The following is a 23,720-nucleotide window of genomic DNA, read 5'->3' as shown; positions in this document are numbered from 1 at the left end:
GAGGCATAAGACATCAATCAACACATATAAGGTGTACATCAGATCCAAACTGTGGTGTTTTGTTTCGTTTTGTTTTGTTTTGAGACGGGGTCTTTCTCTGTCACCCAGGCTGGAGTGCAGTGGCACGATCTCTGCTCCCTGCAAGCTCCGCCTCCTGGGTTCACGCCATTCTCCTGCCTCAGCCTCCCGAGTAGCTGGGACTTCAGGCGCCTGCCACCACGCCCGGCTAATTTTTTTGTATTTTTAGTAGAGAGGGGGTTTCACTGTGTTAGCCAGGATGGTCTCTATCTTCTGACCTTGTGATCCACCTGCCTCGGCCTCCCAAAGTGCTGGGATTACAAGAGTGAGCCACCGCGCCCGGCCCAACCTGTGGTTTTTATCTCAGTAGAAAAGTAATAGCAGATTTAAAGCAGGCAAAAAAGAAAACAGAGAAATAGAGAACTTAGAAACTCTGTAGTTGCAGGTTGACCTCTGGGCTCTGAATGATACAATTTTCCCATCGGTTTAAAATGTGCACAACAGACTGTAATAGGTAACCAGCTGGAGTACTAGAAACCCTGGCATGCCCTTGAACTTTTCCATTTTACGCAAACACTTGCAAGTAGAGGCACCTTTCTCCTTGTCTTTCCTCATTCTTAGATTATTTGTGTACCCTGTTTTTTTTTTTTTTTTTGGAACTGAGCTGTGGCCTAGGGGTTTTTGGGTGGTGGATTGGTGTACTGTTTGTAGGCAGGGCTCCACAGTGTTTCACTGCTGAGTCGTCTCCACCCTCTTAGCTGTCTCAGTTTCTCTCTCCAGAGATCTAGCACCTCTGACAGGCCTCAAAATGCCAAGTGGTCAGCTCTTATACGCGTTTCCGGGACAAATCTTTTTAAACTATTTTGCTGGGGGGTTCCCTGTAGGGCCACTGCACATCACAGGGGATGAATCCCCCAGACACTGCAACTCAGCCCCTAGTCACCCAGGGTGCCTTTCAGCTGGGAGGAACAAAATGCCCTTTCTCTTCAGAGCTGAGGAGCTCAGTCTCTCATTTATGTACAAAAATGACAGTCGCGAATGCGCAGGCAAGCCAGTTGTGCTAAATTTTGGGAGAAAAAACAATGGAGAAGACCATTTAGAATGCATCTCCAAACTGGAAACCAAACATGGTACCCAAAAGGGGGTCATTCTTGTTGTCTTTAGAAAAAGACAATGGAGGCTGGGCACAGTGACTCATGCCTGTAATCCCAGCACTTTGAGAGGCCGAGGTGGGCGGATCACGAGGTCAGGAGCTTGAGACCAGCTTGGCCAACATAGTGAAACCCTGTCTCTACTAAAAAATACAAAAAATTAGCCAGGCGTGGTGGCGGGCGCCTGTAATCCCAGCTACTCAGGAGGCTGAGGAAGGAGAATTGCTTGAACCTGGGAGGCGGAGGTTGCAGTGAGCCAAGATCACACCATTGCACTCCAGGCCAGACAGTGTGAGACTCCATCTCAAAAAAGAAGAAGAAGAAGAAAGAAGAAAGAAGAAAGAAGACAGAAGAAAGAAGAAGAAAAATGCAATGGAGAAAATCCTTTAGAATGCACCTGTGAACTAGAATTAGGAACCTAAATGACAACTTCCTAGGAGGAAAAAATCAAGAACTGTCAACGAAACAGGGCTCAGGAGGACTTAGTTCCATCAGAGCAGAAGCCCAAAGTTGAAGGCGCTTTCAATGGGTCCCTGCTGGTACCTTAGCTCTGAGTTCAGGCAACTCCTTCAGGGTTCTGAATCTTCTCTGAGGCCCAATTTGTCCAGGTGCCAAATTATTGTCAACAAAATTAGTCAAACTATTAATATGTAAAATATTTGAATTGATGTATTCTGAGCCAAATATGAGTGACCAGTGACCCATGACCCAGCCCTCAGGAGATCCTGAGAACATGTGCCTTTGAATATCCTTAATTTCTAAGATTCCCCAGGGCTGTTCTTGAGTCCCAGGTCACACTGTGTGAGTTTCCTTTAGGACCACCTGTTGGTAGCAGGCTACCTGACTTTGGCTTCAGCTAATAGTTCTGTGTAAGCTTAAAATTCCTAAGTAGAGGAGCTTATATACTGGCTTTGCAAAACAAAGTATGCAAATGGCATTCCTGCCTTATTATACACTACCTCTGGAACTGGACCATTTGTGTCCAAAGCCCAATGGTGATTTGTGAGCCATGAATCAGGGACAAGATCACGGCCCTATGACAAGGCTCTGGAGGCCTCTCTTTGGGTCAAATTTCGTATCAGCCCACCTCCACTCTCTCCACTTGAGCCACACTGGGCTTCATTCACTTCTTTCAACCTGCCACGTGCCCTCCTCCTTCTAAGCATTTGCACTTGCTGTTCCTTCTGCCTGGAACATTCTTTCCTTTCTCCAAACCCTCACCTAGATAACACCTTCAGACCTCAGGTCAAATGTGTCCCTTCTTTGAAGAAGCCTTTGCTGATTCTTCAAACTAACCAAGTCCCTATTCTTTCATTCCCTTGAACTTGATTTTCACAGGGTCATTACTGTCTGCAGTGATATTATTCTGTAATTATTTGATTGCTCTCTGACTCCCCACTAGACTCTAAGTTCCACAGGGGCAGAGCCTGGGTCATTTTGCTCCCCATTTTATACCCAGCTCTTAGCTTGGTACATAGGCACTAAACAATGATTTGTGTTATGAAGTAATTTGTCTAGATAATGTTAGAAATGAAAATCACAAGAATTACTCTATATATTTCAGATGCTTTTACAATTCAGATGGGGACTTCTTGATTGGTGAGTTCTGAAGACTTCAGACCTCCTCACTGTTAATTGACCCCTAACTACAAGCTGCTTTCTAATTTTATGCACATTATTTTCCTTCATTCTCCAATCTCTTATTTCATTTAGTGCAATCCAGAGACTGAGGTCTAGAGGCCACAGGTGGTCTGGAAAAGATTTCTAGTGTACCTCAAAGCTCCTATTCTATTTCCTTGTCTGTCTTTGCCCTTCCCTTCTGGACCTTTCTGATGTGGGAGACCTGGGCAGCTGAAAAGAAATGAAGACTAATACTAATAGGATTAACTTATTAAGGTAACTGTATTTGCCTTCAAACTCACTCAGTAAAAGCCCATTTATCATTAGTAACTACAATTTAAATTCAAATTTTCATGAGACCATCTAAAATGTAAAGTCTGTCAGATATTGTTCTGGTCTGCCTATTATATTTGATGGTTTTTTTAGTATCAATATTTTGGAATCAACATTTTGGTGTATATGTTACACAAGCAAACGTCAGCCTTTCACTGGAACTATCAGAAATGGGTGATTTTCCATCCTATTTCTGCTACCCCTTTTTGGCCATGTCACAAAATTGTGCATATACAAGTTTCTTGCCTGGTGACCAAAAAAGCAGAGTCATTGTTTTATTCACATTCTTCTAGATAGGAAAATAACTAATCTAAGTTGTCAGAATTTATCTTTTTCCCCAAGAGACTCAAGAAAGCTCTTTTCATTTGGAATGAAAAAGCAAATGCAGCCTTAAGCCTTTCCTGTTCATGAAATGGTTATCACACCAAAAGAATTGCTCACCACTGCCCTGTCTTTTTTTGTTCAGTTCCCCAGAAAGGGAACCTTCTCATTTACACTGAGTTTGGCAAGATGCTTGTACAGCCCAATGAGATCTGCGTCATTCAGGTTGGTGATGTGTCCCCTTCTCTTCCCTGCCTCTCACTAATTTGGGAGCAGTCAGATGTTTCAGCTGCTGCTATTTCCAACTCTAAAATTTCTCTGTCATGTCTGGGCAACGAGAAGGGAATTTGAGTTATGCAGAAGGTTCCATGTGCTGAAGAGTAAGCAAGCTTGGGTGCCTGCTTTGTTTTAATATAGCACATAATTCTAAAACAAAGACCACTTGTCACTGCACTTTCCTAAATATTTACCTACACTCTGGATAAGGCCCTGTTCCCACTAATGGCAGTAGAGGCAGTGAAGGTGGACATTTTTTTTTAAATGTGGCTAAATCAGGCTTCCGTTATCTCTGGACCCAATGAGAGGGTAGACTAGAATTGGCTTGGGTCAATATGTGATTAGGATTTAAGTTTTTCTTTTTAACTCATGTTTGCTCTGGTAACCTCCCAAGCAGCTCAACAAACCAGAGCTTTACTTTTGCATGTGGGACATGCTACGGCTCTGGGCAGCTTCTTTATAACTACAGCTGTGATTTCAGAAGGCACACCAGTGTCTGCTTTCCATTCCAGAGAGGAATGCGGTTCAGCATAGATGTCTTTGAGGAGACCAGGGGCTACCTCTTGGAGGTCTACGGTGTCCACTTTGAGTTACCTGACCTTGGACCAATTGGTAAATCTTCATTGCAAGCCTCTACGCCTCGCTTGAGATGTAGGACACAGATAATTGCATGAAAATTAAACATCCTTCTCCCTTCGCTGTCTCACTCAAACTTCCACTTTTCTCTCTAGACAAATTCTTCTCTAGACCAAGGGTCTGCCAGAAAATATATGCAGAACAGAAAGCAACCCAAACCAATCTATTATAAATCTCTCTAGAATAGTATATAGGCATTGGAGATAAAGGCAGCATGTAATAGATTTCTGGTTGCATAGTGTGTACAGGAATGAATATAGAAGTTTGGGTTACTGTGGGCTAGGGTCACCAGAAACAGCTCCACAGAAGAGATGAGAATTTGACTAATTCTTTATGAAAAGTTGAGGAGAGTAAAAAGGAAAGGGAACAGCTTTGCAAAAGCATACAAGTGAGAATGAGCTTTGTGATTAAGAGGAAGATCTTTTTGTTAAGTCAGTGAGATTTATAATGGATTGGTTTGGGTTGCTTTTTGTTTTGTATATTGTAAGACTATAAAGTAGGAAGGCCATAAAAACTCCCTAGGCTGTATTCCTATGGAAAGGAGGGATGGACTGGGTGACACATAGTCTACGAACCTCTGTGTACACCCCACCAAATCCACACACTTAGCAGTCAAAAAAGTACATAACTCAGTGCTATGAAGGATCTAGAAACCACACTCCAGGAGGCAGATCAAAACATTCAAAAGTGAACCAAGGTCCCCCCAGCCCCCATTCTTCTGGCAAGCTGGAGGAAGTGAAAATGTTAGGAGGGGTTGTTCTCAAACTGTCTCTTGGAGTGAAAGGAGTGACTGGGAAAATTGGCCCTTGGTTTCCTCTTTGGTCACATCTCCCAGTTCTTCCCTTCCTTGTCAACAGCTTTTTAGAGCAAACAGGGACAGGCCAGTGTGTGCCTTCTGGTCAACTCCCCTGAGGAATCCAAATATGCAGAGGAAGGTGGGAGGCAGCAAGAGGCAGCTGGAGCCGTGGTGGGCCGTCTGTCATCCTGTTCACCGCCCACTCTTCCCACTCTGCTCTGGCTTCCTGCTGCTCTATAGTCAGCATAGCCTCCAGGTTCCATGGAACATGTACCCTCTGGAAAATATCTATAATTTGCTAACCAGCCGGGGGCTTATTTTTTTTTAACCCCAGGAGCTGGAAATGGTAAAACACTCCTCAGCTCGCTCCTCTCAGAGTTGCATTGTTTTTGCATGTACGTTTTTCATGTTTGCTCTTTTGATTTATTTTCTTTCTCTGGAGGAAACACTCACTCCTAACCAAAGGTAAGCAGGCAGGTCCTAAATACTTCTTCCTGAGTGGCAGACGGGGTCTTTCAGGCTGGAGAGCAGTTTTCAGACTTGGAATCTGAATTCTGTCTAAGGAGCAGAGGCATGCCTCAGGCAACAGCGCGTAACCCTTCCTATCTGAGATCAAGGACTGTCATGAGTTCTAGAGTATTCAGGCGTTCCTTTAAAAGAAAAAGTTCTAGAGTTCTATCAGATATTCCCTTTTCCTCTTTTCAGGTCTCTTTCTCTTTTCCCTTCCCCTCACCTGTAGTGATAAGATAATGCATATAAGGTGGTTTTGTTAACCATAGTCACTCCACAACCTTAGAAGGTAATGCTGGTTTTTGTGAATTTTTTTCTGACCAGATTCCTTGGGTCTTCCTAAAAGGTACCAGACTGGAAATCCAGTGAATCTTTAAGCAATGAAAGCAATTTGTGGAGTGGCTCTTGACATGAAAGAAAGCCTTTCTCTTCATGCAACCATGGGCGTCTTTCCTATGTTTTGGAAGTTTCTAAAAGACTTTTGGGTTACTGTGTTCTAGGGGCCAATGGCTTGGCCAATCCTCGTGATTTCTTGATACCCATTGCCTGGTATGAGGATCGCCAAGTACCAGGTGGTTACACTGTCATTAATAAATACCAGGGCAAGCTGTTTGCTGCCAAACAGGTAAAGTAAGAGGGTTGGCAGGCAGGGGAGGAAATGAAGGGTGATTGAGCACTTACTGATTGCCAAGGCGAGTGTTAGAAACTTTACATATATCCTTTCATTGTTATCATACCACTATGGCACTACAGATAAAGCAAATAGTTCTAGTAGTCAATGATACCTTCATAGTCATGAAAAAGGCCAGTAATGATAAATAATTTACCAACTTCACAGTAGGTGGCAGAACCAGCATTTGAACCCATATCTATCTGACTCCAAAGGCTGTGCCCTTTCTACTCACCAAGCAGTGAAAATCTTAGCAATATGTGGGTCTCTGTAAATGATATGGAAAGCATAATATATGGGCAGCATAATATGTTCTGAAAAGGAAATGAGTTAACAGATCAACCAAGATTTATACTCTCCAATACCACCCTATTTCAAATACAAGCAATTCTACAAAACAAGTAGAATTCAGTTAATCAGCTTGGCTTGGTTTGTACCACCAGGCTGGCAAATTCAGGACACAAGCAAAGGCACAGATCTTAATAAATAATAATAACAACAATGTAATATGCACTCTATAATATATTATGAAATATACTGAATATATATTAGAATAAAATAATCATATAATAAGAAGAACCCAAAGATCTCTTCTGTTTAGCATTATTTGTTTGCTTCATTTTGTCTGTTTGACTTATTCCTTATGTTTTCCAAGGTATGTTATTCTTCTCAGGCAACATCTAGAGATAATGCCAACCAGCTGAAGCCAACCAGTTTGGCATTTAAAACTAACCCTTGAAGCAGACACATTGTTATTTTCATATTCTCTGGGTCAGGGTCTCTCAAAATTCCAGGGCTATTTGCATCAGAAACCCTCAAGGAGGCTTGTTTAAAATACAGATCCTAGGCCGGGCGTGGTGGCTCACCCCTGTAATCCCAGCACTTTGGGAGGCCAAAGCAGATGGATCATCTGAGGTCGGGAGTTCAACACCAGCCTGGCCAACATGGCAAAACCCCGTCTCTACTAAAAATACAGAAATTAGCCAGACGTGGTGGTGCACACCTGTAATCCCAGCTACTTGGGAGGCCGAGGCAGGAGAATCGCTTGAACCCAGGAGGCAGAGGTTGCAGTGAGCCAAGATCATGCCATTGCACTCCAGCCTGGGCAACAGAGCAAGACTCCCTCTCAAAAAAAAAAAAAAAAATGCAGATCCTCAGATATTACTCTAGCCTTGCAAAAAATGATAAGCTCTGGAGATGGGACATGGAAACCTACATTCATTTTAAGCATGTTCCCCAGATCATTGTTTACATACAATTGTTAAAGAACCACAATTCTAGAACCAGCCAGTATCTCCTCCAGAAAGATTTGCACTTTCCAGGTAGACCCTGTGCTGGTTATTCTCTGTGTGAGTCCCCACTGATCCATTCTCCCTCTTTGCCATGATCTGTGTCCTGGAAGGTTAACTGTATCACCCAGGCTCTCTAGCCAGCTGGCTTCTGTTGGGTTCAACCCACAGGAAACTACAAGGCAGGAGGAAAGACAAATTGGGAGATTTCTTCCCCTGCTTCCTCCCTGTTTAGGACTGTGTTTCTGGCAGTAGCTGCATCCCCCATATGACCTCAGTTCCTGTTGGACAGACCTAGTGGTATGCTGGAGCTGATTCATAGTGACTTGCAAAAGCTGATATGCACATTTCTGTCCAACTCTGTATTCAGTGATGTCATATTGGTAGCTAGAAAATCATCATGGTGAGACTATATCCACCTTAGAAATCAGTAAACACTATATGTCAATGCTTTATATATTTTTTCAGAGTGCTAGTTGTTAAATATTTACCAGCACACCACTGGGTAGCACCCTTCTTTATAGTCCTAGCATTTGCTGAACTACTATAACAATATTTCCCTCCTTATTCCACATGCCCAGGAATGGCAGTGTCTTCCCACTATTGCTAGGCTCAGATACCTCAACACTTCTAGTCATTCCAGTTAACCCTAACCATGCCTCTATGAGTAGTGCCTTCATTAAAATCTTTAGAGCTTTCAGACCCATAGATACAGAAGGGACAACCTTCCTATAGCAGAACACTGATCCTCTTCTACCCCAGGACAGGACCAAGAAATACTATGTTAGGATTGCTCTGAAATCTCAAGTCCTTGGAGTGGGAACTTTTAGAGGCCTTCTCCCCTCTCCTGGACTCACCAACCCAGGCACTGTGTCTATCGCAAGTTCCTCTAGGCTGAAATTACCTGGAGAACTATCACAGCAGGTACTCTCTGCTCCAGGAAACAGAAGGTAGCCCAGATTGTTTGAGAATTGCTGACATCCACAGATCCTCACAGTTAGGTTAAAAATTGTTGAAAAGGCACTACTTGGAGAATGTGCTGTGCTTCTGCTGCATTTGTGATCAGAAGGCAGCTGCAGCTTATGAACCAGAAAAATAGGGTTAGTGGCTAAGTAGAGGGTGTGTGGAGCAACCACAAAATGATTCAGGGTTGTACTTCTCCCAAAGGATAGTAAAATTAAATCAAGAACAAAACCAAATCAAAAGAAGAGAGAGGTATGCCCAGTACATATTGTGGGATCACAGTTACAAAAGCATTTGATGGTAAAATCATCCTTTCCTGCTTTTTGTGATTAGGATGTCTCCCCATTCAATGTTGTGGCCTGGCACGGGAATTATACACCCTACAAGTACAACCTGAAGAATTTCATGGTTATCAACTCAGTGGCCTTTGACCATGCAGTAAGTCTGAACCCTGTAGGGGCATTGGGGTGAGGCAACCCTGTGGTGGGAGGGGTCCACAGTAGACTCCTGACATTTCCAGAGTCATCGTTGGAAGCCCTAGATATAGTCATTTATCTTATGGTGAAGGAGTAAATAACATAGCTAGTAGGGGAGCCAAGCCAGATACTCAACATTCCCTGTGAACACAGCTTTGTTCTCTACAGAGCATTCGTGATAGTCTGACTTGTGTTTGCCAAACTAAGTGGATAAACAATTTCTTTGTGGAAAATTTATCCCCCAAAACAACCAAGTGGTAATGTCAGTGGTAGAATGAGGAGAAAAGAACTTTGTGAATTTGAAGAAGTCTCTGACCTCACAACTCTCAAGAGTCTCCTTTATGATCTCTGACTTCTCACCCCAGTGCCTTCACTCCTGGCTGTATTTGGCAGTGACAGAACGAACAGCCCACTTCTAAAGTTACTCATAACGTTCAGTGCTTGAGTTTAAAAAAGAAATTCTAGAGCATGAACTTGGTCATATTTTTCACTCAGTTAGGGGGCCACAAATAAGTGTCTGGTCTACAGTGCAGGCTCCCAAGACCCTACATTCTTAATAAAGTGATGGTTCTGAGATCGGGGGGTGGGGGGCAGTTCATTCTGCAGCCCACTTCATAAGAGATGAACTTAACCCACAGGCTGGAAGGATGATTAGAGCAGAAGTCAGAGACTCAGAGGCAAAAGGATCATCCTGAGCTAGTTCAGTTTATCTCTGGGGGGACAAAACCACCTCTCCGAACAGCAGCAACTCTTAATAAAAGCAAAGGGGAAAAGAAAAGTGAGATATCAGACCCCAAACAAGCAGCATGAGAAAGGATCCCGAGACACTGATAAAGCTTGATTTGCTGCTTCACTACCTTTGCTGCTTCACCACCTTTGCTGCTTCACTACCTTTGCTACTTCACCACCTTTGCTGCTTCACTACCTTTGCTTGAATAGTTTAGACCATTTCCCACGACAGATGCAGAAATGTCAGCTCTCACAGCAATAAGGGTTGGGTTTATTTTTATTTGAATTTACACAGGTGCAATCTTCTCTGTATTGCTGCTATAATTATTTTTCCAAAATTCAGTTCTGATCATGCTACCACTGTACTCATTAGAAAGCCTTTGCAAGTTTCCCATGGCTTAGGATTAAGTCTGAGCTCTGAAGCGTGGTGTTTGATGCTCTTCACCATCTGTCCCTGGACTCATTTTCCAGTATCACCTCTTGCCCCTCTCCCTTCTGTCAATGCACTGGGGTTTTAGCCTTATCTCCTCTTAACAAAATCTCTGTGCACTTTCATGTGTTTTCTGTGATTAAAATGTCATTTCCCTTCCTTCCCACTTCCTTAGTCCTTCCTCCCTCCCTCCCTTTTTCCCCCATCCCCCCCACCTTCCTTCCTTCCTTTCTTTTTTTTTTTTTTTTACTTTTATTTTAGATTCAAGGGTACATGTGTAGGTTTCTCCGCTCTCTCTCTCTCTTTTAAACTTTTATTTTAGGTTCAAGGGTACATGTGCTCCTTCCTTCTTTCCCTCCTTCCTTCCCTTCTCTCTCTCTCTCTCTTTCTCTCTCTCTCTTTTTCTTTCTTTCTGTTCATTCTTGAATACTTACCTCAAATGTCACCTCCTCTTTGAAGCCCTCTTTGACCCTTTCAGGTAGAATTAGCTGCCCAACCGCTACCCCCCAGTTAATGCTAAAGAAGCAGGGAATCTATCCCCATGATCTTTGAATCTCCAGACTCTTGCATGGCATCTGAAAGGGAACATGATTGTTGATTTCAATTAAATTGAATCTCAATCTTTTCACTAAAGAATTCTGAAGATTTTTCAAAAGTATAATCTCGTCCCTCAACCTATTCCATCTTACGCTACCACGATGAAGACTAGTGATGTAAATGATGTGTTTTAGACCTGAAAGTCAAACAAAGGTAGGAAAGCAATGAACCACTTCTCAGACTTTTCTGCCAATGGATACAATCTGGAATCTCTGTGTTCTCCCAAAGAGGAGCACACCTACACCAAAACTTGGATTTTGCTTTATTTCTATTTCCACTTCACTCTGAGCATCCCTTCTGCTGCACATCTCAGCTCTAGTCAACTTGACCTGAGATTGAGAAGCAGACACTATTGGTTCTGAGACCCATGGGGTAATAGGTTGCATGTAATGTGGGCTCAGCAGGGTGAAAAAGTAGTTCAGAATCCTTTCAGCTGGTGTTAATTCATTTTGCCTCAAGCACAGCAAGAGGAAAAAGTCATATGAGTGATTACTGCACCTTGATGACAAGCCCAGACTTCTGTTGTTTGATCAGAAATTAGGTGGTCCCTTTGCAGCAACATGGATGCAGCTGGAAGCCATAATCCTAAGCAAATTAATGCATGAATAGAAGACCAAATACTGCATGTTCTCACTTATAAGTCAGAGCTAAACATTGAGCACCCATGGACATAAACATGAGAAAAATAGACACTGGAGACTACTAAAAGGGGGAGGGTGGAAAAACTACCTATTGGATATTATGCCCACTACCTGGGTGATGGGATCCTGTATTAGTCCATTTTCATACTGCTATGAAGAAATACCTGAGACTGGGTACTTTATTAAAAAAAAAGGGGGGGTTAATGTATCCACAATTCCACATGGCTGGGGGGACCTCATAATCATGGCAGAAGGCGAAGGAGGAGCAAAGCCGTGTCTTGTGTGGCAGCAATCAAGACAGCATGTGTAGGGGAACTGCCCTTTATAAAACCATCGGATCTTGTGAAACTTATTCACTATCACGAGAACAGCACAGGAAAACCCACCCCCACGATTCAATTACTTCCCATTGGGTCCTTCTCACAACATGTGGGGATTATGGAAACTACAATTCAGGATGAGATTTGGGTGGGGTCACAGCCAAACCATATCAGATCCCTACCCCAAACCTCAGCATCACACAATATACCTGTGTAACAAACCTGCACATGTACTCCTGTATCTAAAATAAAAGTTGAAATTAAAAGTTGAATAAAAATAAATAAAAAGAAATTAGCATGTCACTTGCAAACACCTTCATGTATGCATGCAATATGTGTCATTGTCCAGTCACCTCCCTTGCATCATGCGTTCAGTCTCTCCTTGTGTATTCACAGGACCCATCCATTTTCACAGTGTTGACTGCCAAGTCTGTCCGCCCTGGAGTGGCCATCGCTGATTTTGTCATCTTCCCACCTCGATGGGGGGTTGCTGATAAGACCTTCAGGCCTCCTTATTACCATAGTAAGTCTCTATTTTACCAAGCCACATTTGCAAGCCAAAGAGACAACAAAGCAGTGAGCACTACCCATTGGGAATAATGCCTGGGTTGTTTCTGGACACCTACCCTGGCTTGAATTCAGGATCCTGCCTCACAAGGCCTAGTGCTGATCCCCAAGCTTTAATCTCTTTAAGGGATGGTAATTGTGTTAGTCCATTCTTCATTGCTATAAAGAATACCTGAGGCTACTTAATTTATAATGAAAAGAGGTTCATTTGGCTCATGGTTATGCAGGCTGTACAAGCTGCATGGTGCTGGCATCTGCTTCTAATGAGGCCTCAGGAAACACAATCATAGTGGCAGGCAAGCGGGGAGCTGGCGTATCACATGAGGAGAGCAAGCAAGAGAGAAAAGAGGAAGTCCCAGCCTCTTTTGAGCAGCCAAACCTCATGTGAACTCATAGAGTGAGAACTTACTCATAACCGTCATGACGGCATCAAGTCATTTATGAGGTATCTGCCTCCATTACCCAAACACCTCCCACCAGGCCCCAGCTCCAACACTGGAGATCACATTTCAACATGAGAGTTGGAGGGAACGTACATCCAAATTATATCAATAGTGATGCATTGACTCTGAGCCTGGTTCCTGGTTTCTCTGTCCCTGTAAGAGGCAGAAAGGCTGGTAAAGTTTAGAAACCTTGTTAGAAAGGCTTCTAAACACCTCACATTTTAGATGTTTCGTTTTGGGGAATGCTGGGGAAATTGTTAGTTCGTCTGTTGTTTTGGGAAAGTTCATCACCTAAGTCTAGTTCAGAGAACCAGAGAAAGAAAAAGAGAGAGAGAGAAAAACAGAAATGTGCATTCTCCAATTATTTTGGCAGGGCAAAGCAGACTGCAGCCTACATTAGGGAATAGACTCTATTCTGGAAAGAGTTTCTACAGAATATTTGTTGCCTAGTACAAAACCTAACAAATCTACTATTTTTATTTTATTAATATTATTATTCTTAGCACCTAATAGTTATTGGCCAATTTCTATGGCCCTGTTACAAGTTTTTTAAAAAACTAACTCATGAAGTGTTTATAATAATTGTAAGAGACAAGTAGTATTATTGTCCCCCCCCCCCGCCCCTTTTTTCAGAAAATTAAACTGACACAAGAGGGATTAAGTAACTCAAGGACTCACAGCAAGTTAAGTGTAGAGTCAGGATTTAATTGCAGGCTGTCTGACTCCAGAGCAAACACTCATGACCACTAACTGGTATGGCTAGCATAGTGCCTGATATATAGCATGCTTCTAATAAATATTTATTTAATAAGTGAATGTGTCAACAAGAATAAATAAAGTGTTTCATGGCTGTACTTAATGAGGTTGACATTTTTAATTGTGCAATAGCTAGCTGAAAATCCAATCAAAGGTCAGTGTGCAATTCTACTTCCTGGAGTGTGCATTTTTTTGTACATAGAGTTCTGGGAAGACTCTAAGAGGCATTCCACCTGGAACATTCTAGAAAACAAATTCCTTTCTTTAGTAAACTCCAGGGCCTTCTGTTTATATTAGGTCCCTCTTTATATATACCAGTTCCCAGGTGTCAGGGCTCAACAGAAAACAACAGTGCACTGAATGGCCAATTTAGCTATTTTATAGCATCAGGAATGAAGGCCCTCAGGACGGACGAAGGCCACTCCATGGTCAAATGCCAGCATCCCCTTTTCAGATAACACCATCATGGTAGAGAAAAGAAAACAATCGGTTACCACTGCAAAGACACCAGCTGTTTTGTGAATAGCATCATAAGTCCCTTCTAAAAAATGTCAAGCCTACTAAGGACTCTTAACTTTTCTCCTCCTGGAAGTTAGTGACCTACAGGCCTGTTGTCAAGGAGAGAAAATTGCCCTGGCTTATAGTCTGTACTTCACATGCTACTCCTTAATAATTCACTGTTTCACTCTTGTTCTTTTATTGAGGTTACTCTGTGTGCCTGTAGTGGTTCTTACATTTACCATGTGTCAGAGTCAGCTGGAAGGTTTATTAAAACACAGATTATTGGGCTCCATCCTCAGAATTTCTGCTTCAGTAGGTCTGGGATAGGACCTAAGAATCTGCATTTTTAACAAGTTCCCAAGTGATGCTGAATCTGCCTTTTTTTTTTTTTTTTGAGACAGGGTCTCGCTCTGTCACCCAGGCTGGAGTGCAAGTTGTACAATCTCAGCTCACTGCAACCTCCACTCGCCAGGCTCAAGTGATCCTCCCTGCTCAGTCTCCTGAGTAGCTTGGACCACAGGTGTGCACCATCACAGCTGGCTTTTTTTTTTTTTTTTTGCATTTTTAGCACAGACGGAATCTCGCCATGTTGCCCAGGCTGGTCTCGAACTCCTAAACTCAAGCAATCCACCTGCCTTGACTTCCCAAAGTGCTGGGATTACAGGTGTGAGCCACCGTGGTTGGCCAGAATCTGCATTTTTTTCACTGGCAAGTCAGGGGATTCTGATGAAGGAGGTTTACAGACTGCTTGTTGAGAAATACCGGCCTAGAGCATGTCCCTGGCCCTAGGTGGAGGAATAATAGAGTCATCTGATTTAGACAAGTTTGCTACTGTGCTATAGGGTCTCAACCCACTCCTTAATTTTTATTTGTAGTTCAGACTTCCTGACACAAATAACCTTGAGAGATGCCTCCTGTAGTTTTTTAATGACTCTCAAAGTAAATTTGGCCCCAGGGTAGATCTTATAAAGGTATGGGTACTCTGAGTTAGTTGGAAAAAACTACAGAATCCCAGGTTAGAAAAGAGTTTTCCAGAGATATTAAAAATATTGCCTTGGCAATACTCAAAATCTTTGCTACTTTGATGTGACTTTATTATAAGAGAAAATGGAGAATTATTTCTATAAAAATATTGCCTCCAGTCATCTTAATGTGCCTTAGTCAACTAGATTCAGCTTTAATCAGAAAGGCAAGGTCTATCCTCCCACTGTCCTTTGAAATATAGAAAATGATATAGAAATGTCATCACCAAGCTCATTGCTATCTAAATTCATATTCAGATCAAAGCTGAATTCCATTTTGCTCTCTTCTTAAAATTAAGCCATGAAGGTGACCCTGAGGACACATACTAGAGCAAGGAGTGTGACACCAAATTTAAGTCATGAGCTGAACTGTTTTTTAAACTTAGACACTTTATGCTTACATTTGCTGCTTTTTCTGTATTTCCACTTCATAGAGAAACAAGTAGAGCTATGGTCTGGGTCTCCCTCTTCAGCAGAAGCTCACAAACTCTCACTCACTTTGTAGGGGCCTGCAGTAGCTTTCTGTTGCTGAGCAGGGTGGGTGTGGTTGCTTAGTAAATTATAAAAGCATTTGGCACTTGGTTATACTGCACATGTAAGCAAGAGGGCAGGCATGCATCCTGTCCAGTGTAATTTTGTAAGGGTTGCCACTGCCACATCTCTCTACTCCGTCCTTGGTTTACACTCTCAGTACTCTCACAGGACAGACTATGAGTAGCTTTAAAGGCTGTGTTGTTGTTGTTGTTGTTGTTAATTATTTCTTTTTTAAGTAGCTTTAAAAGCTATTTCTTATTCATCTCTGTCTCATGGTACCCAGCACAGTATCTGATTATATATGCTGGCTGGCTGGCTTGATGGGCAGATGGGTGAAGGGGGAAAAGGACAGATGAATGAATGGATGAGTAGATGTGTGGTTTGAGATGCAAAGACACTTAAATTTGCTCAGGTGTTATATTTCTTTAATTCCTGCTCTATTGTATTGCTACTCTAATAAAGAGCTTTATTTCAATAGAAGCATAAGATTGGAAGAGTGAAAGCATGGTGGTTTTTGTTAAATTTTGTGTAACTCTAGAAAGCAAACTAGGACCAATGAATTTAACTCATATAAAAGCAAATTTCCATTTAATATAAGAGCTTTCTTACACACAGAGCTCTTCAATAATATGATATGCTTTGTAGAGTGGAAAACTTCCATTCACATCCAGGCAGAGCCCAGGAGGTAATCAGTCAGGAAAGATATAGAAATTTCTTCTACATTGAGTAGAAGTAAGGATCCCTTCCAATTTTAAGGTTTAGGACTCTATGAATAGGGTATCAATGAAAATAGAAAAAATAAAAACAAATCCAGAAGACATTTTGAAGAACAGAAAAACAAGAGGATAACAGATTCATCTATAGAAGATAATATTTGTCATAATAAATAGCATTTCTGGTCTGTTTTATACACATACCAAGATTCTTTCACACAGATTATCATCTGATAATGGACTTTAAGTCTGGAGTTCTTTTCATTACATCATCATCCATCAAAACACACACACACCCAATCTAAGCCTTCTAGATTGGGAATTAGAAATATGGTGTTGCTGTGTCCTACAGTGGAGCTGCTTGGGAAAGGGTTATGATCTGGGAGATAAGATAACTTTGATAGAGGGCTTGTAAGCTTACATGATAGAGTACATTCACTCTTTATTATGACTACCATTTTAATTATTATTATCTTCTCTGGGCCCTGATTTTCTTTAGATCTAGCCTGATTCCTGTCAGATAGTGGAACTCAAGACCTCTGATAATCCACATGGCCATGGAGTAGAGCCATGCCTGCCAAGAATGCCAATATGAATGTTTTGTGATTGTTCTTCTGTCAATCCACATTCTTTATTAATCCTATACAATTTATTAGTTTCTCCTATGTTCTTGGAATTCTGCAGAAATAATGCTTAAGGGATCTTTGTGTTTTACTGGTCTTGCCTTGCTTGGATAATAAAAATAATCCTGCTTCAACCTTCCCAGGGAACTGCATGAGTGAGTTCATGGGACTCATCCGAGGTCACTATGAGGCAAAGCAAGGTGGGTTCCTGCCAGGTGGAGGCAGTCTGCACAGCACAATGACCCCCCATGGACCTGATGCTGACTGCTTTGAGAAGGCCAGCAAGGCCAGGCTGGCACCTGAGAGGATTGCCGATGGCACTATGGTAAGTATGTTAACTGCCAGATTCCGGCAGCCTCTGAACTCCCCACCCTTGCTGAGAGAGGTGGCCATTTTTCATTTCTCCAAAGTCACAGAGGAAGAGTCAAAAGGGGGAGAGTTACATGACTGCATAAGTACATTTCCATGTATATATACACACATCCTTGTGTATATGCTAGACTTCTGTTGTGGTGGTGTAGAAAGATCTTCGGACTTGGAGTCAGACCTGGGTTCTGAGTTCAGGTCCCATCTTTTAGTTCCTGTGTGATCTTGAACAACTCACTTAGCTTCTCTGTGTTTCATTTTCCTCATCTATAAAATGGATATAGTATCCAACCCAGCAGATGGCTATAAGTCCTAACAGACTGTCCAACACTATTCAAATGTAAGGGAATATTATTAATACTATGTGAAGCCTCTTCCTGTATCCATACGCAGCCCTAGGAATATGCTATGTCTCAGAGTCTTCTGCTTTTTGAAGTAATCCTCCAGGGCCACAATAGTAGCGGAGGCAGGATGTCACCTTCAGCACATGTTTCAAACCAAGGAGGGTCAAAAAGCCCTTGCCTCACTATAGTCAGGGCTTGTGAGAAGCAATTCTCAGCTGTTTTTTTCATTTTTCTTTGCTCTGCTTTGGCATGGATGCAACTGATGGGATTTAAAACCTGTTTTGTATTCCTCCTGTGTCAGGCTGTAAACATTGAGGCTGAACACAATTGCAGTTGGCTGCGGTGCTTGATTTTATTTTGCATTCTTCGAGGTAGAGTTTATGGTCCACGGGGAGTAATTTTATGCTAAATCACATGCAAATTTGCTTTACTTTTTAAAATAAATGCCTTGAATGCTACCTGGTTTAAAATCCATAGCACAGACTTGCCTGCTTTATGCTTGCAAACTACCCTAAGCAGTGAGTATTATCTGTCCCTCTGTCTAGTGCAGTTTGCTTTCAGTCCCAACCCTGGAGCCAGAGTTGGTGGAGCTCCTCTGCAAAAGGAGGGTGTACAGAGTCCCATTTGCTTGCTTTGGCTCTATTTCCCATTTCAAGGGCCTCTGTGGAGTTTCTGTCGAACCCCTACATCTCAATGAGATGCAGTTTGGCAGTCTCAGTTAAGCTGTTACCTCTGAAGTCTCCTGGAGGTGCATTCCTGGAGGCTCTTCCGGAGTTGCCACTCAATAACCTTTGGTGCCCCAATTTGGCTTTGGGTGGTCAATGTTATGAGGGAGCTGTGTTTTACAACAGTGAGGCATAGGACAGGGCTGTTTCTACGAGGAGCAATGCTTTGAATTACTAGTGAGAAAGAGCTCTCCTACTAGGATGGGAGACCCTGGGTATCAAGGAGCCAGAATACCTGAGGACAGAGGGTCCAACATCTTACCGAGACCTAACTTTTGATCGTCCTCACCATTTCCCATTGTATAATTCAGACTCAGGTCTATCTATATACCTTATCCTTATTCTTGTTTGGAGTGATTAACTTGATACAATACCGTCTTCAAAGTCAGCTGGATGGGGCTTTTGTTAATCCAGCCAAATGGAGAGGCTTTTAAGAAGCAGCCAGCAAAGAGACAATAGGAATAGCCATAATGATCCTTATGTCTGAATAGTGCTTTTCAAATTTTTTATTACTTATTATTTTTATGGATACATAATAAGTATGTATATTTATGGAGTACATGAGATATTATGATACAGGCATATGATATGTAATAATCACATCATTGGATAAATGGGGTATCCATTACCTCAAGCATTTATCCTTTGTGTTACAAACAATCCAACTATACTCTTTCAGTTATTTTAAAATGTGCAATTAAATTTTTATTGACTGTAGTCACCCTGTTATGCTATCAAATGCTAGGTCTTATTCATTTTTATCTTTTACATATTTATTTATTTATTTATTTTTAACTTTTATTTGAGGTTCAGGGGTACATGTGCAGATTTATTATATAGGTAAACTGATGTCACAGGGGTTTATTGTATAGATTATTTCATCACTCGGGTACTAAATGTACCCAATAGTTATTTTTTCTGATTTTCTCCCTCCTCCCACCCTCTATTCTCAAGTAGGCACCAGTGTCTGTTGTTCCCCTCTTTGTGTCTATGAGTTCTCATCATTTAGCTCCCATGTAGAAGTGAGAACATACAATATTTAGTTTTCTGTTCCTCTAAGTTTGCTAAGGATAATGGCCTCCAGCTCCATCGTGTTCCTGAGAAACACATGATCTTGTTCTTTTTTATGGCTGCATAGTATTCCATTACATATATACATACATATAATATATGTATGTATGTGTATATATATACATATAATATGTGTGTGTAAAACCCAAAACTATAAAAACTCTGGAAGACAACCTAGGCAATACCATTCAGGACATAGGCATGTACAAAGATTTCATGACAAAAACATCAAAAGCAATTGGCAACAAAAGCAAAAATTGACATACGGCATCTAAATAAACTTAAGAGCTTTTGCACAGCAAAAGAAACCACCAACAGAGTAAATAGACAACCTGTAGAATGGGAGAAAATATTTGCAAATGATGCATCTGACAAATGTCTCTATGTATGTCTCTATCTATATATATATATATATATATATATATATATATATATATATGCGCCACATTTTCTTTATCCAGGCTGTCCTTGATGGGTATTAAGTTGATTTTATGTCTTTGCTATTGAGAATAGTGCTGCAATGAATATTTGCATGTATGTGTCTTTATGGTAGAATGATTTACATTCCTTTGGGTAAATACCCAGAAATGGGATTGCTGGGTAGAATGGCAGTTCTTTTTTTAGTTCTTTGAGGAATCACCACACTGCCTTCCACAGTGGTTGAACTAATTTACACTCTCACCAACAGTGTATAAGTGTTCCCTTTTCTCTGCAACCTTAGCAGCATCTGTTATTTTTTGGCTTTTTACTAATATCCATTCAGACTGGTGTGAGATGGTATTTCATGTGGTTTTGATTTGCATTTCTCTAATGATAAGTGATATTGAGCTTTTTTTCATTTGCTTGTTTGCTGCATGTATGTCTTCCTTTGAAAAGCATCTGTTCATGTCCTTTGCCCACTTTTTAATGGGGTTGTTTATTTTTTCTTGTAAATTTGTTCAAGTTCCTTATAGATGTTGGATATTAGACATTTGTCAGATGCGTCACTTGCAAACATTTTCTCCCATTCTGTAGGTTGTCTATTTACTCTGTTGGTAGTTTCTTTTGCTGTGCAAAAGCTCTTAAGTTTAATTAGATCCCATTTGTCAATTTTTGCTTTTGTTGCCAATTGCTTTGATGTTTTTGTCATGAAATCTTTGCCCATGGCTATGTCCTGAATGGTATTGCCTAGGTCGTCTTCCAGAGTTTTTATAGTTTTGGGGTTTTACATTTAAGTCTTTAATCCATCATGAGTTGATTTTTGTATATGATGTATGGAAGGGGTTCAGTTTAAATCTTCTGCATATGCCTAGCCAGTTGTCCCAGCACTGTTTCTTGAATACAGAGTCCTTTCCCCATTGCTTGTTTTTGTCAGCTTCGTTGAAAATCAGATGGTTATAGGTGTGCGGCCTTATTTCTGGGCTCTCTATTCTGTTCCGTTGGTCTATGTGCCTGTTTCTGTATCATTACCATGCTGTTTTGATTACTGTAGCCTTGTAGTGTACTTTGACATTGGGTAGCATGATGCCTCCTGCTTTGTTCTTTTTGCTTAGGATTGCCTTGGGTATTTGGGCTCTTTCTTCGTTCTATATGAATTTTAAAATAGTCTTTCCTAGTTCTGCGAAGAATGTCTCTGGTATTTTGACATGAACAGCATTGAATCTTTACATTGCTTTGGATAGTATGGTCATCTTAATGATATTGATTTTTCCTATCCATGAGCATGGAAAGTTTTTTCATTTGTTTGTGTCATCTCTGATTTCTTTGAGCAGTGTTTTGTAATTCTCATTGTAGAGAGCTTTCACCTCTCTGGTTAGGGGTATTCCTAGGTATTTTATTCTTTTCGTTGCAGTTGTGAATGGAATTGCATTCCTGATTTAGCTTTCAGCTTGACTGTTGTTGGTGTACAGGAATGCTAGTGATTTTTTTATATTAATTTTGTATCATGAACTTTGCTGAAAGTTGTTTATCTGTTGAAGTAGCTTTTGGGCCAAGACTATGGTGTTTTCTAGATATAGAATCAGGTCATCTGCAAACAGGGATAGGTTGACTTCTTCTCTTCTTATTTGGATGCACTTTATTTCTTTCTCTTGCCTGATTGCTCTTTGCCAGGACTTCTAAGACTATGTTGAATAGGAGTGGTAAGAGAGAGCATCCTTGTCTTATGCTGGTTTGCAAAGGGAATGCTTCCAGCTTTTCCCCATTCAGTATGATGTTGGCTGCGGGTTTGTCATGGGTGGCTCTTATTATTCTGAGATGTGTTCCTTCAATGCCTAGTTTATTGAGAGTTTTTAACATGAAGATATACTGAATTTTATTGAAAGCCTTTTCTGCATCTTGAATAGTGCTGTATAACTTGCATAGCACTTCCATATGATCTCATCCAGTCTTTCCATCAAGTCTGTCACAGAAATTCAGGCAGGGATACTCATATCCATTGTTTTAGGCAAAAAAAGAAGTTAATGTATATTAGAGCCCAAACATTAATGTGGGTGCTTTGGGTTGTGGCACAAGATAATTCTATTATTTTCTTTTTGCCTATCTATATTTTACAAATTTCCAAATGTGAGCATATAAAAATTGTAGGGTTTGGTTTTGGGGTTTTGTTTTGTTTTTAAAGCCATGTTGGGTAAGAAAAATCAGCAATTGATGAAGCTGTAATGTCTAAGATGCACAGAGTATTTGCATATTCTTTCTGTTGTGGACAAAAACCTCCTGACAGTGAAACATCCACCTTTCAGACACTTCTGAGATATGACTTTTAAAAGTGCTACAGCCATTCCTGCCTTTTCCTTCACCTCCCTCTCCCCCTGCACTCCCTCTTTTTTCTTTTTCCCAGCCCATCTTTTGGTCAGGGTCCTGAAAAGACAGGCTCAAATCCCAACTCTGCCATGACTTGTCGCCTTAAGCAAGTTGTTTCCCAGCTCTCAGCCTTAATTCCTCCTCTGTAAAGTGGGAAGTATGCCTTTTCTCACAAGGACATAGCCACAGTCAGTGAAGTCCCTGAGAAGGTGGATATTCCCAGGATTCTCCCACGTCTGCCCTTGGATCTAGCAGACTTAGTTCCCTAATACCATGAAGACAATGTGAAGCTTAAGGGCTAAATTTTATTTTACAGAATGAAACTTGAGGCCCTGAGAAGTTAAGGGTCTTGTACCAGGTCTCATCAGCTTACAAATGGTAGGACCAGAGCCACAACTCAGGGCTTGAGCCTGCTCTCCTCACCATGCTAGCACACAAATCTTTGATTTGTTATTGGAAGATTTTACCTACTCATACCTTCAGTAGACATCTAATCAAACGTGTTTATTATCTATCTCACCTCTTTTTTCTCATCCCCATCCTCACTTCCTCCAGGCATTTATGTTTGAATCATCTCTAAGTCTAGCGGTCACCAAGTGGGGACTCAAGGCCTCCAAGTGTTTGGATGAGAACTACTACAAGTGCTGGGAGCCACTCAAGAGCCACTTCACTCCCAATTCCAGGAACCCAGCAGAACCTAATTGAGACTGGAACATTGCTACCATAATTAAGAGTAGATTTGTGAAAGTTTCTTCAGAATCTTATGCTTTCTGGTAGTATTGGGAGCGGGGGTTGGTTAAAATGAAAACTCACTTTTCATAGTCAAGTAACTCAGAACTTTTGCGGAAACGCATTTGCAAAGTTCTATGGCTGTCACCTTAATTACTCAATAAACTTGCTGGTGTTCTGTGGAAGTAGTGATTGGTCATAATCAGGTCTTGATGAAACAAACCTAGCAGGTCAGGTAAGTCTTGCTAAGATTGAACCAAGGCCCAGGGTCCTTTCCTGTGTGGTTGACCTGAAGGCCTTCATTCTAGGAGCACAAGACCAGGCATGTGCTAGATATCACAAGACCAGGCCATAAAGCCAAGCATTAAGACCATGAGATGAGACTGGAGGTATGGCAAAGCTCTTAGGAGCCAATCCAGACATGGGGAAATGTAGGGGATCATGAGCGCTCCAAACATCCAGCTTTCAATGGATAAGGAACCAGGCCAATAGGTTGTGTAATCTTGGTAGTCACGTAGCAGCCAATATGATGATACTGGAGAAGAACACCAGCCACCAGGAAGTGAGAACCACTCATTTTCTTAGGGTGATCAACTGTCCCAGTTTGTACAGGACTACATCAATTTTTTCGCTGAAAGACCCGCATCCCAGGAAACCCCTCAGTCCTGGTCAAACCAGGAGAGTTAGTTATCCTACTCTTTACTCATTTATCAGTCCATTCAGTAACCACACGTTGAGTCCTTACTACCAGCTACAGATGAAGATGCTG

General features: G+C 41.5%; 1 protein-coding gene across 1 annotated transcript in view; it reads left to right on the top strand.

Moving 5' to 3' along the window:
* HGD (homogentisate 1,2-dioxygenase) overlaps nt 1–23,139 on the top strand; it is a 54,717-nt gene extending 31,578 nt beyond the window's left edge. The window contains exons 7-14 of the mRNA XM_025375605.1: nt 2,734–2,768; nt 3,589–3,668; nt 4,232–4,331; nt 6,162–6,286; nt 8,917–9,021; nt 12,173–12,299; nt 17,079–17,260; nt 22,778–23,139. Coding sequence (XP_025231390.1) covers nt 2,734–2,768; nt 3,589–3,668; nt 4,232–4,331; nt 6,162–6,286; nt 8,917–9,021; nt 12,173–12,299; nt 17,079–17,260; nt 22,778–22,927 — 904 coding nt within the window. The 3' untranslated portion in view covers nt 22,928–23,139. The remainder of the gene's footprint in view (nt 1–2,733; nt 2,769–3,588; nt 3,669–4,231; nt 4,332–6,161; nt 6,287–8,916; nt 9,022–12,172; nt 12,300–17,078; nt 17,261–22,777) is intronic.
* Nucleotides 23,140–23,720: the final 581 nt, after the last annotated feature.

This window comes from Theropithecus gelada, chromosome 2 (assembly GCF_003255815.1).
Source record: "Theropithecus gelada isolate Dixy chromosome 2, Tgel_1.0, whole genome shotgun sequence".
Taxonomy (NCBI): Eukaryota; Metazoa; Chordata; class Mammalia; order Primates; family Cercopithecidae; genus Theropithecus; species Theropithecus gelada.
Note: the sequence above shows the minus strand (reverse complement) of the source record. Positions and strands in the feature narration are given on the sequence as shown.